At 32.3% G+C, this 14,782-nt stretch overlaps 1 protein-coding gene across 3 annotated transcripts in view; it reads left to right on the top strand.

Moving 5' to 3' along the window:
• Nucleotides 1–14,782, top strand: part of COL11A1 (collagen type XI alpha 1 chain) — a 213,685-nt gene that overhangs the window by 186,752 nt on the left and 12,151 nt on the right. For all 3 annotated transcript variants that reach the window (XM_063104117.1, XM_063104115.1, XM_063104116.1), the window contains 8 exons: nt 1,820–1,873; nt 2,008–2,115; nt 2,621–2,674; nt 11,634–11,687; nt 12,554–12,661; nt 13,228–13,281; nt 13,390–13,425; nt 13,523–13,576. In XM_063104117.1, the coding sequence (XP_062960187.1) occupies nt 1,820–1,873; nt 2,008–2,115; nt 2,621–2,674; nt 11,634–11,687; nt 12,554–12,661; nt 13,228–13,281; nt 13,390–13,425; nt 13,523–13,576 (522 nt within the window). The remainder of the gene's footprint in view (nt 1–1,819; nt 1,874–2,007; nt 2,116–2,620; nt 2,675–11,633; nt 11,688–12,553; nt 12,662–13,227; nt 13,282–13,389; nt 13,426–13,522; nt 13,577–14,782) is intronic.

Here is a 14,782-nt window from a genome sequence, read left to right as displayed (position 1 = left end):
AAGCTTCCTTCTTTCCTAGAAAATGTGTATCTGCTTTCATCCTAGTTTTTCTTAAAAAGTAAAAAGTTATTTGCCATCTAGAAAAAAAATATGGAATAAATAAAAGTGGAAAAAGTGAGAAAAAGAACAGAACAAAGTCATTCAGTAAGGATTTCCACAATGATAGATATTTGTTCACAGAGGGAAGAAATCCTTTGGCGGTGGAGAAACCCTTTATTTTAATCACAATTTTGTGGCTGTGTGGAATTTAGTTGGTGTTAAAATTCTCTAGCCTCTTCAAACTCAGATTTTCTTTTCCCTTAGAGGAAAGATGATATTTTTGTTGTTTTTAGACAGTGGGTAGCTTGCTGTTTTTAAAAGCCAGATACTGATAAATCTTTTTCTACAATTAAGTTCATGTGTGTAAATGCAATCTTTGGAGATTAATAATACATATCTTTATATCACTAATTTGAGGAAAAAAGCTTCTTTGAAGAAGGAAAACCTATTCAATTGAATTTCATTATGTCTGTATTAAAAATAATATTCATATGGTTGTTTTATCTACTTTGCATAGGTTGATATTTTAAATATCCCACCAAAATAATTTATAGCTCAACATTTTAATACTAGGAAAAATTTGAAGTTTATGCTTTACTACAAAAATTCTCTTACATGAATAATATGAAATTAAAAAGATGCACTTTGAAGTTTTAACCTATATATTTTTATCAGCATATTCTTGCTGCCTCAAGAGACTACTTATAAAATTTTCATATTTCTTTGAGTTGAGGTACAATGAAAGTCTATTAATAGATGAAGTAACTGTGATAACATTCAGAAAATATTACTTATGATGTCTTCATTGACTCTCAGAGATGGAAATGAGTTCATGGAATTTACTGAATTTGCTGAAGTAGTTGAAGTTTTAAATGTAGATTTTAAAGACTGTATGAAAGGCTGGTATGTATTCACCATTAGAATATTAATATAGCATCTGAAAAAGAGAAAGACATCCTCCTGTGTCACCTTATACTCACTGATTAAACCCAGTGGGACTACTCTTTCCAATCTCCAAACCAATCTCAGTTAATGATTTTGAGCACAATTCATTGCAAAAATTGAAGGAAACAAAGGGAAAACAAGAGGGTCTGTGAGAAAAATGAAAAGCAATGTCTTAGAGATCATTAAGATTTTTAAAAAATCTTGCTTAATTATGCTTTTGGAAAACATCTTTAGTGTAAACATTTTTTTTTTCTATTTTTGCTCTAATATTGGGATTTAAAAAGGTAATATTATTTTTTAATACTAATTATTTATGTGAAGTACATAGTTCTAGAGCCTGAAAATACTGTATCTGTTGACCATCACAATTTTAAATATTGTGTTTCTTTAGTTGGAACATGATTTTTAGGAATGAATGAACGTATGGACGTACTAAGATTAAGAAAGGGACCACTCTTAAAATACATGTAAGGGTGGAACTGAAATTTGATACATTTAATTAATTCCTAATAACACAACATAATAAATGATATATGAATATCTAATGCAATAGGAAGACTTTTAGTTCATCAGCATTTATTTAAAAACTTTATTTTTACAGTTTCTTTATGCTGGTGTGTTGTAATTATCTCAATCTGTGCTTTATTTTTAATATTCTAAGTGGAAGTTTGTACATAAAAAGGGTTTTGCTTTTCCTCATTGTGTTTTAAAACAAATACTGATAGCTATCACAATTTATTAGCGTTTGTTAAAAATTAAATTAAGCATTTGCAAATAAGTTCTCAGTTACATTACTTGTATGTGATACATACTAAATGAAATTTTATGTTCATAGGGTCCTCCTGGAGCTGCAGGTTCAGAGGGAAGACAAGGGGAAAAAGGTGCTAAGGTAAAATATATATTAATAGGTATTAGGTTGGAAAATCTCATACATACATTGAACATTTATTTCAGTACATTTAATAAATAGTTAAAATATCTTTTCTCATTAGTAACGTGTTCACATATTTTACTTTCTAACAGGGAGAAGCAGGTGCTGAAGGTCCTCCTGGAAAAACTGGCCCAGTCGGTCCTCAAGGACCAGCCGGAAAGCCTGGTCCAGAAGGTCTTCGGGGCATCCCTGGCCCTGTGGTGAGCATCTGTGCTAAAAGATGCTATTTGAGAACAGCATTTTATTTATAAAAAAAACTATAAATGAAATGTTTACATCAGCATTATTTCATAAGTTGTGCAGATGTTTTTATGGGAATTCAGTAAATATTATGCAGTAAAGTCAGAGACTCTTAAAATTTTAAAATGTCATTTATTTAATAAGTCATGGTGAAATTATAACTTATAAAGGCAGAATAAAAAACCAAACCCTAAGATCTCAATGTCGTAAAAATTTTACACATACACGTATGCATCCATATATATACACGTATATATGCACGTGTGTTTATGATATACTATGTGTGTGTTTACACACACAGTAAAAGGACAGAAAAATTGCTTGCACTATTTGTAGATCTTCTCCATTTGGTGGAATTCATAGGTGTTGGATGATTTTTTCCTTTTTGTATTTCCAAAATTTTAAAAAAGAAAAACAAATGTATACTTTTTAAATAAAAAAATCAATCATTTTTATTTTCTGTAGGGAGAACAAGGTCTCCCTGGAGCTGCAGGCCAAGATGGACCACCCGGTCCTATGGTGAGTAGCATCTTTTCCATTATTTAAAAAGAGAGAATTACCAAAACAAATTATTATAAGCTAGAATCTCTGAAAATTTAGCTTATAATTTGGTTTATATTTTGTACGATATGAAAGGAAATATATTACTGAGACTTTAAAAAGCGAAAAATAGTCTTAACTGATAAGTATATGGAAAATATGCCACTTGATCACAAGATCTTTCATTACTTATACCCTTTGGATGAAAAAAATGATTTCCATTCTAAATAAAATGCCACTAATGGTCCAGGCAGTCCTTTTCCTAGTATATACAGTTCCCTAAAATGCATGCAATTACACTTAGTTTCTTGGCACTTCATTTAAAAGAGTAATGTTGGCACAGGCACACAGTGATTTTTTTGACAAAATAAATTGTTCTCTTCATGAGTCATGCAGGGTGTAATATAAAACACTAAATCCCAATAGTGAAGAAAGATATGATTGTTACAGTACTGAAGCTTGATTACTATCATAAACTCTATGTGCAAACAACATGCTTGAGAAACAATAAAGGATTTAGTTGACCAACGTACTATTTATAGATGGAATTTATTATAGAATCCAAGGCTATACTTGCTACAAAATCTGGGCAAAAAGTGAGAATAAAAGACTTGCCTTGTAAAATCATTGCTTCTAGCTATTTTGTTTGCTTTATAAACAGATTCTGTTTAACGCTAACAATATTTAAAATTCATTGTCCAAAAATAGTTATGTATAAATGGATCAATCAAAACAACAAACCATACATATAGCACTCTACAAGTGTGATGCATATTGGTTAAAATAGTCAACTGCATATGGTAATTTAAGCTTTATGCAAATGCCTTTTAGCATGCTTATATTAATTATCTCAGATATATACATACTCAGAAAGCCATCCAAACTAGGATTCACAATCCTAATTATTCAGAATGAATTTTGGCTCTTCCTTTTAATAAAGATGGCACAACAATTTCCTTTATTTAGCACACCTACCAAGTATTTCATAAGTGTTGAAGAGATTTCTTTTAAGCTAGAAGTTAAAGATCATTTATGTATTAACTGGTTAAAAGTTATTGAATTTTTATAAGATTTCAATCAGGAGATCATCAGCTATGAACTTTATCTCATCTGCATGGAAACAGGGCCCTGGTTGAAGCAAGATGGGCTCCATGTCTGCACCACTTTTTAGGGAATATTGTCTTTACATATGGTAAACTCCTAACTGCACAGAGTCAGAGCTTGGAAAAAAACATTTTGTGTCTTAAGGACACCTTAAAATTTGCCAGAGATTTTTTTTGTTATTTCAGATTTTCCAATAAGTATTTTGACCTTTCTGCAGATGAAATAAAAAGTACTACACTGGAGATTTCCTTTAGCTAATATTAAAAATAAAACCATCAGACATACCATCTGATTGCAGCTTGCAAAAGTTTGTATTGCTGACTCATAAGTACAAGTGAGTTTACAGCACAGGAGGACTGAACAACTCAAGCCCTTTTAAGCAAAGGGAAATGGTAAGCAGTCCATACTCTGGCTGCTTGTTTCATTGGAGAGTACTTGCAACATGAATATAATGTTGCTTTTTCATAGCTTCAGTTAGTCTTGACTGTTATATCTAATCTCAGTGAAAATATTACTTGGTCCTCATAAGGTGAGGGTGGAAAAAATTATCTTCAGAATGCTATTTATGGCAAATTAATGAGCTTATCCACTCAGCTAAGAAAGATTTGTTTTAGAAGGTAAATTTTTAATCAGTGAGAAGTAGCTTATCGTGGTTATTGGTTAATGTACTTGACTCTAGAGCCAAACTGGATTCAAAAACCAGCACTACTGCTTACTTGCTCCATAACTTTAGGAAAGTCGCTCTTTTAAATTTTTTTTATTTTTTAGATTTAGGTTCTTTATTTGTAAACTGGAAATATTTATAGCATTTATCCCATGAGATGTTATAAAGTTTAAATGAATTATTCTGGAATATTAATATCTTCTAACCCATGGGTTCTTACTTGTAAAGCATGTATGTAGACCATTAACTGACACTAGCAGCACTGAATACAGAATTATTAAATGAATGAAATAATGATAAATATTTTGAAAAACAATCAATTTTATATTCTTAGTGAAAACTAACTAAATTTGACATAATTGTGCACGTGTATCATCAGTTAACCTGTTTGCAAGTTGTTGGCTGTTAAAGCAAATGGAAGAGATGGACAAGTGCAGTAGTTAGAACATGGTGTAAGTCCTGTAATAGAGTCAAGCAGAGGATGCTAGGCATGCTCAGAATAGGATATTTAAATGTCATCTCCTGATTATTAAAGAAGGAAAAGAGAAGCTTAAGTGTGGAAGTGATGTGGGAGGTGAGGCTAACAGAGATTTGAAAACTGATACAAGTTTGCATTACCCTCTGCAATTAATCCATGTGAAATTTATATGAATAATACTTTCTCTGTAATGTGTTTTTTTCTCTTTGTGAATATATTCACACCCACATCCAAGTCTATGCAGGCTTCAGTTTTCTTATCACTAGAGTTCCACAACTACCAATTGGGTCACTTTTCTACTTCCAGAAGCTGCCTGTAACTTCCTGACCAGCATTGCACTGGTCAGTCAAAACTACTAAGACATTCCCATTTTCCTCAGCTGGTATAACAGCTGTTCAATAAGTACAACTCGCCTGCTTTCATCTTTCTGGAGGGGCAGCTACCTAATGTTACAATTGATGTCTACCTAACAGAGCATCCAGGTAGATAACAGTTTAACAATTTTATAGGAACCACCTAGAGGCGAAATTCTTTGGGATAGAGTGAAACAAACATATATTTTAAAACTCTAAAAGTGTTTTTTGCTTGGTGTCTTTCTACTGTCTGTTATCAGCTCTACTAGAGTTCATATATGGTACGGTATTTATTTTTTACTTTAAAAGTTAGGTATTTCTCATAGTAAAAATCAGTTTAAATTTGGTATATGCATAAATTCGACATACACACACACACACACACACACACACACACACACACACACACACACACACACACACACACACAGAATCACCAGATGGAACTGAGGAAAGGTAAGTAACACATGTGGGAACTAATGGAAAGCTAAGGACAATGATGGGCCTGTATAAAGCATTCTATTAGAGTTTTTGAAAGTGGAACTGCTGGTTTCTTGAGTAGTCAACAAATATTAAATGGGAATTAGACTGAGTGTTTTAAAGAGAAGAGTAAAGATCCCTAAATTCTGCCCTGTGCTACAAGGTAAAAATTAACAAGATTTAATAATTGGTAAAACTAATATTTATATGATTTTTGGCAGGCAGAATTACATCTGTTTATATTTTAAGCTTTTATTTTGTCTTGTTTCATATTCTTTTCTTTTATGAACCTGTTTTTCCAAATACTGAATAATGTTTCAGCTACACTGAAGCAAATAGGTTCTTAAAATTATTCAGTATTTATCTTTGGAGAAGTTTACCTTAGTATTGTTATACATTCCTTTTTTTCCACAGTAATAAATAAAATATCTGATAGCATTATTTTTCAAACCACAAAAGCCTGAATAAAAGGTAGAATGGGTTGCTGAATTACAGTTTGATTTTTTTCTTTAATTATGCATTTGATCAATCTGTAAACTGGGTTGAGATGTGTAGTATTTCATAGTGATTAAATAAGTTTAAATAACAAAGCATTTACTTTTCACCAAATTAAACATTATTTTACATTTTTGTCTCCTAATTAAAGTGCAGGATATGAAGTTTCTTTAAACTTCAGTGCGTTAGAGTTCTGAGGTGAAGATCAAAACAAATATTACTTAAAGCAGGGGGAAATGCTTGATTGTGTATTCTATACACTTAAGAATGTATTGTCCCTGTTTTCCTTTTCACTTTATTACTTAATAATTATGTATTTCCCTAAAGACTTTCAATTTACAATATCATAAAGAGGAAACAGAAAATATGTATACTTGGAATAACATTTTTATATACAAAGTTGGTGTTTTTGATCTGTTCCAAGTTCAGAGGATTATTTATAACTACTCTCAACATCACAACGTTACCAATTCTTATTTCCATGTGATGAAAATAAGAAACTTATTTTACTTGGCAAATTTATTTTGAGATATAGTTTGTAATTTCATGAGAGATAGTTTAGAGGGATTACTTATTACCTCTAACTCCTTTATGAATGATACTTATAGAAAGGATTAAAATGCATTTAAAACACAAATAGTTTCTAGTATATTTCTCATTAAGCTTGAACAATTATTATTTTTGTTTGTTTGTTTGTTTGTTTGTCTTTTTCGTGACCGGCACTCAGCCAGTGAGTGCACTGGCCATTCCTATATAGGATCCGAACCCGCAGCGGGAGCGTCGCCGCGCTCCCAGCGCCACACTCTCCCGAGTGCGCCACGGGCTCGGCCCAAGCTTGAACAATTATAATTACTAGGATTTCTTCCTTTTTTGCCACATTAGCTTTTACTATTAGACTGGGATGAGAAAGGTGATAGGTATCCGTCTGTAGCATATATAAAACTAGTAACAGTATTTAACATTTGTGTTATGCTTTACCATTTATGCAGTTTTTTGTAAGCCTGGTTTTTCTTTCATTATCACAACACTATATCAGTTATTATTTTTGGAATACTCTTTATAAAATAAGCTCTGAGATAATAACTGATAGATCCAAGATAATCCAACTGATAAGATGTAGACTTGTAACTCTTCGAGTAAAACAGTGATTGAAATATTGACGCCCAGCAAGCAACATCTCTATCAGTTCTCCCACTTATATCAAAATTTTTGTAAATATATAACTTGCTGAGAAATTTTGAATAAAAAAAGAGAACTAAACAATGAAAAAAGTCTGTCCTCTTGAAATAGTTTCATAATTGTAATATAGAGAATTTTAATCTAGAGATTTTTAACTTACATATCTCAAATTTAGTCAGTATTCTTAAATGGTTTCTGCTACTGCTACAAGTACTTGGTCTTTTAACACAATTAACATTTTTATTAGAACTATTTTCCAATGCACTTTTATGCCACCTTATTTTAACATACAGAATCTTTGACATCTACCTGGATAGTGACATGATCTTAAAAATTATTTGATTATTTCCATTACTTATTTATATTATTTCTTCAAAAATATGATATTGGGCAACATTACTGTCTTTTCTAAATTTATGAGTCACCAGACATTTGTGATGAAACCAGAAAAAGTAGATGCGAAATACATTACTTCAGTTATAAAATTATTAAACTACTAGGAAGAAATAGGTAATGTTTTTATTTCAACATAAACATGATCCTTTATGCTGCTCTGGTTTGCATATTGATTTAACAGGATTTGGGACCTGGTATCACAGAGCCATTTTTCTTAAAACTTCATGAGCATCAGATCTATGAAACAGCTTTCTGGGCTTACCCACAATTTCTGTTTCAGTTGATCTGGGTGAGGCTTAAGCCTATGCTTTCTAGCAAATTCACAGATGATGCCAGTGCTGCTTGTCAAAGGACCACACTTTGAGATCCACTGCCATAGGGATTCTAAACTAGATGAGAGTCTAGTGTTAAAATCCACTCTTAAGATATATTTAAATGTGAATTTGCTAATTTCTTTATTGTCTCCTTTTTATCTGTTTTAGGTTTAACAAAGCAACATGATTGTTTATTTGTAGACAAAAAAGAATCTAACTAAATTTACATAAGTTTATGTCTGAGGACTAATAACTTTTGTCCTTATCAGGAGAATATTGTTAGACATATCCATACTTAAAACTGCACATTCTTATGAAAATACTTTTTGTCTATTATTAATAAAATGATGAGGGAAATTGTCCATATCAGTTATTAGATAATTTTAAATTCATTCATGAATTGAAACAAATACAAATATATCTAATAAAAGCCCAAAATACTATTGTTACACAAGGGCTAATTTATATTGACACTATTCTTACTCTCCCCTATATTCAGAATTTCATTTCAAGGAGTAGTCTTTAGAAACTAAAGAATAGGAAGGGATCATCTACTCATTCTTGCAACAGCCCCATGAAATAGGAATTGCAGTCCTCAGCTTACAGATGAGAAAATCAAAGCTCTCTTTCTTTAGCTGATTGAAATTGCTACTACAAGGGCCGGCCCGTGGCTCACTCCGTGGTGCTGATAACACCAAGGCCACAGGTTCAGATCCCAAATATGGATGGCCGGTTAGCTCATTGTGTGAGCATGGTGCTGACAACACCAAGTCAGCAGTTAGGATCCCCTAACCAATAAAATAAAACAAAACAAATTGCTACTACAAAAGACTCGCTTCTATGCTATGTCTATCTTATTGCAAACCCATACTTTTCATACTACATCACACTGCTTGGATCAGATCCATAGCTCTTAATACTTTAAATTCACAAAAATTTTGGACTGGGATATAATGTGCTCTTTGACACTGAAGAATCAACTCTCTAAAGTGAAAAAATTACTCATGGTGGCCTAGCGGAAGATACGATAGTGATGACTCATGATGTAGCCTGGTGATAGTTAAAACAATTTGCTTTCTAAATGCCATAATTAAAAAAATGTTGAAATTATAGTTCAAATAATTCACTTCACTCAAACAAAATTCAAACTCATAGAAAAACCATATGAATAGTTTGTCTTTGTTGTTTGGTACCTTACTTGTTAGGTAGATAGGCCGTAGCAACCTATCTAAACGGTCTTGGCCCTAATTTCCTGAGCCACATTCATATAAATCATCTTAGTGTCATCACTCTTCTGACAGCTCCTGTTGCCTTCATAGTTTTATTTGTCCTAATTTCAGAACAAGAACCTTATTTTGTGTGACCATCAAAGTTGGAGTATACCAATTTGTAGACAAAGAAGTTTTTTAAAAGTCTTCAATATTAATATTTCCATGGGTGAGAGGGCAGGATTGAGGGTCAGTTACTAAATCATGCCATAATTTTCATAAAAATATAACAACATAAATGAATATGTGTTATAGACTAGGACTATAGAAAGTTTAAATTATTCGAGTAGAGGTATATTTATATGAAAAAAAGAAATTTATTCTTAAATTTATAAATAATTTAGATATAAAATTAAATTTAGAAAGTACAGCTAAAATTACCATCCTGGGAGTGTAATTAGTAAAAGATTAACACCCCTAACTATTACAAGAATTTTAAAAACTTATGAAATTTTGTGCAAAACGCCAATGAGCAGCCTGGAGTGAACTCCAATTAACTAATCAAAACAAAACAAAACAAAAAAGCCCTCACCTTTTCATGTTCATATTTTGTAAGGTGATAAAAGAAGAAAATATTTTTTGTGGAAAGAACATTGGGTCAAGTCATAAGATTTGGGGTCAAGTCCTTGCTTTTTCCATTGGCAAGTTTTGTGATCTTGCAAATTAATGTTTCTGGACATCTGTTTCTTTGTTAAAAACAGGAATGGTATCACAATTGGTCATTTCTAAAGCCCCATTAAGTCTTAAAAATTTTTGAGAATCTGTAACAGGAATAGCTTATACCAGTCCTCTTGGTTCTGTGACCTAGAAACCAAATCAATGGAGAAGTCCCTACAGTCTTTCAAGGGGTCAATGCCTTTGATCTTTCTGGCATCCTTGATTTTCAAGAATTCTGGTGGCAGTAAATTACTAAGAAAAAAAAAATCATCAAATGTTGTAGGTTCTGAAATAATTATACAGTGGAAATCAAATGCCTCCATGTGATAATTTGCTAAGCCATTTCTGTCTCATGAGTAGGGATTTTACATGCAAGATTCAAGAAACTGGTATTTCTTTTTCTTTCCAAATCCCTGCCAGCCAAATCACACGATGAATGGTGCCATCTCTCACTCTCTTGTCTTCTCCGTAGATTTTCCCCCTCAAAACTTTTTAGAGTCTAAATCAATCCACTTCCTCAGAGACTTGCCTTCTTTACTAGTTTTCTAAATTGCCTTACTGTTCTCTTGGAATATTTTTTGGTTTACCTACCTGAGTAGGTAGCAGTATCTTCTCCTTGGTAAATCTCATCACTCTAAGGAGTCCAATATCATAAGGTAAAAGAATTTTGCACTTAGAACTGTAGTCCTGAGTTGGAATCCTAGCTTTGGTACTTGAAAGTTAAGTAACATAGTTTCTCACAAAGTAAAAAGGACACAAATAGCTACTTCATCAGGATTGTTGTGAATATTAAAGATATATTATTAAGATAGTTCTGTAGACTATGTGGCATCTTATATATGCAAGGTGTTATTGAGATTATTAGATATTCTTAGTGTACCATCTCTTTCCAGGAAATATAGTGAAAGACATCTATTTTCAAAAGAAAAAAAATAAGAATTAAGATCAGAATTCAGAAAATTGGCCATAGCCTAGCAGAATTACAGAGCCCCAGTTTCAAGTTAGTATATATAGAAGTCATCTCCTTGTTCTGTAGAATATCACACAAGTCTGAGACATACAAACATAGTTATTTAAATACAAACAGAACAGTGCATTAAAATCTATGTTTAATTTTTTTCCTATGGTAATCAAAGATCAATTGACTATCAAAAGTTTGTTATTTTTTAAAAAAATGTATTGAGAATATTGTAGCTTTTGGAATTTGAGTTTAGCATAGAAATATCTGACTGAATGTATGTGTAATTTGGAAGTCCCTGCTAAAATCAGTGTATTTAAAAATTCACACTTTCTTCTCAAAGAAAAGCCATATAAACTATGTCATATTTCACATTTATTTAATCAAAATTATCAATATTATGGTTTAATATTATGGTTGAGAATATTAAGAACCCTGAAAAATAAATTGAGAATACTGAAAAATAAATTAACACTGATCATTGCCTGTTTTTGAACTTTATATTTCCAAATCTAAACTAGCTCTGTGACTAGTAATGTGACTCTCTTCCTCATACCTACTGTACCTATAATTATTTTGTCCTATTATTTAGGGACCTCCTGGCTTACCTGGTCTCAAAGGTGACCCTGGCTCCAAGGGTGAGAAGGTGAGAATAAAAGAGTATGTTATTACAGTTTTGATATACTGATAGCAGAGGCAAGTACTTTTGAAAATTAAAATTAGTCAAAAGGAAATTTCAAACAATATCTTTGTCGTTCTAGCTGTGGAAAAAGCTTTCAATCCTCATCTTCCTAGATGTATTTAGAAAAGAGAAAATATATGAAGTAATAGAAAAACTACCAGAATTCAGTGTTATGTTTTCTCAATGGTCCCTTTTAGGAACAGTATGAAGAAAGCATATAGTTATGCTAAAATAACTATTCAAAATAAACAGATGAAATAGCAAAATGCCTGTTTTTATGTTTTTAAACATGGAAATAAAATTTTAAATCAGAAATATCTTTCAAAGAGTAATTTGATCTATCAGTATTTATGCTGAGTTGAACCAAATAGGGAATATAAATGTTTGTTTAGAATGGCATTGTTTGGATTATTTTTAAATTTTCATATGTTTTTTAAAGACTGAAAAGTATCTGAAGAATAGAAATCATTTTATATTAAATGAGATTGTTTTAAAAATAATGTTTCAATTGTTTATTTCACCAATATTTTATATGGTCATTATTGGTCTTTTAGTTGAGGGAACTGTTGAAATGAAACACTGAAGGTGGTATTTTTAGAAAGCATTTTGTTCCATAAAAAGCCCAGCTCTTAATAAAGACCTCACTTGATGTAAGCAATAAATGATCCATTTAGGTGACAAGAGGGAGGTTTCTTAACCCTGTATTCCATTCAAAAGTGTTATTTTAATGTTTTTTATCATGAAGTTAACCTGCCAATATTCTATGACTAGAATTTTATGATGCTGTAATTTAGATATTATTTAAAATTTCTTTTCTCTGCCTTCCAAAGGGACATCCTGGTTTAATTGGCCTGATTGGTCCTCCGGGAGAACAAGGGGAAAAAGGTGACAGAGGACTCCCTGGAACTCAGGGATCTCCAGGAGCAAAGGGGGATGGGGTGAGTAAAAATATAGATCATTTTTCCTACTCTTTTCTTGTAATACACACACACACACACACACACACACACACACAAACACACACAAGCACACATTTGCACACCGTTCTTTAAACATGATCAGAGAAGTAATTTTGAGAGTCTTTATTTTAATCTGCTTAAGTCAGTGGTGTTTTTAAAAAGAGATTTTTATTGTTCCTTAGAGTATATAAATTAAAAATATGATTAAGCTAGGAATTATAATTCAGTAGTTACTTTCACAAACATGTACTGAACACGCATCACATGTAATCTTATTCTGAAGGCTGCAGGAATATAGAGATATATATACACGCACACACATACATACATACATACACATATATGTATATTACAAAAGCTTATTATAGACATTTCAGCAAAATGGGCAAAAAAATTCAATTTTGCAAAAGTTCTTCCTTGGATTCACCATTGAAAATGTTTAGGCTATTTTTAAGTACTTTCAAATTCTCTAAACATGACTAATGCCAAACACGAAAATGGAACAGCTGAAGGAAACTCTTTAAATTGCATGATTCTCTCTCTAGGGTATCTCAGGTCCTGCTGGTCCCATAGGTCCACCTGGTCCTCCAGGCTTGCCAGTAAGTATAAGCAAAAGAATCTTGAAAGGTAGAGTTAAGTTACAAATATATCAAAGAAACACATATGCTCCATATTTTTATCTGTGCTTTTGCCTTTGCATTTTCTAGGGTCCTCAAGGCCCAAAGGGTAACAAAGGCTCTACTGTAAGTAATTTTCCCTTTGACATTTTAATTTTTCAAAGAAGCCTATTCAGTTGCCTCGCTCTTTATTTATGTCCTGTCCCTTTTTCTTTTTAAACAGGGGCCTGCTGGCCAGAAGGGTGACAGTGGTCTTCCCGGGCCTCCTGGGCCTCCGGTAAGTGTATGTTAACAAGAGTGATGTTCTGATAATTCACATCTAGAGACTGCCAATGATTTCTCTGAATTTATAAGACAGATAAGAAAGCACATTCTGTCAAAAGTGCTGATTTTATAGGAAATGGTAACTATATCAATTACGTAATCGTCTACATGCCAAGACTTATCTTTTAATTGATTTCGCTCTTTAAATATAAAGATACCTTAACCATATATTATAATAACCTTCTTTTTATTAATTTTTCGAGACAATCGTATACTTTTTATGTCTCATTTTAATGAAACCAGCTGATTATATGTCACAAAGATACATTTATACCTGAGTCTAAGAATAAAGACAAAAGTCCAAATACTTGGCATTTTTTCCTAGCACATATAACGATAGTAATAAAAGCAATAATAATAGCTACCATTTATTAATACTGACATTATCCAGGCTTTGTACAACTATTAAGTGATAGAATTAAAATACAGATCCATGTGAAAGAAATTTTAGTCTCCTTTCTGTAGCTAAAATGTTTCCAGCTATTTGTGCATTTGTATGCTGGGGCTGCCATAACAAAGTGGCTTAAACAACCGAGATATATTGTCTCACAGTTCTGGAAGCTAGAAGACCTAGATCAAGGGGTTAGCTGTGTTGGTTCCTTCTGACGGCTGTGGGGGAAGGACTTGTTCTGGACTTTTCTTCTTGGCTTGTCGATGGTTGTCTTCTCCCTGTGTCTCTGCAAATCATCTTCCCTCTACATGTGTCTCTGAGTCCAAATTTCCCCAGTTCTGAGGCTATCAATCATGTTGGATTAGGCCCCCCCCCATGAACTCACCTTAATTTAACTAATGGTACCTTCAGTGACCCTCTCTCCAAATAAGATCACTCTCTGAGTTACTAGGGGATAGGACTTCAACATATGAATTTTCATGGGACACAATTAACCCATAATAATGCAGATTAACTATTGGGTGTAGCTCTACTCTTACGTATATGTAAATTCAAGTCTGATTGCATTTATTTTAAGTTTGTTAATTTACAAAGATTTAAGCTATACATGTTTGAAGTGAGCTAATGTGTATGTATTTTTTAAAGTTTAATGTTTCATGATATAAATTACTATCAAGTATAATGGACAGCTCATTAGATGACACAAGAGCCTTAAAATGCTGTTCTAATCCTCAGAGACTTTAAAATGTAATTGTGGAGTTAGGACAT

The sequence above is a fragment of the Cynocephalus volans genome, chromosome 8 (assembly GCF_027409185.1).
Source record: "Cynocephalus volans isolate mCynVol1 chromosome 8, mCynVol1.pri, whole genome shotgun sequence".
NCBI lineage: Eukaryota > Metazoa > Chordata > Mammalia > Dermoptera > Cynocephalidae > Cynocephalus > Cynocephalus volans.
This window is presented reverse-complemented; position numbering and strand designations above follow the sequence as displayed.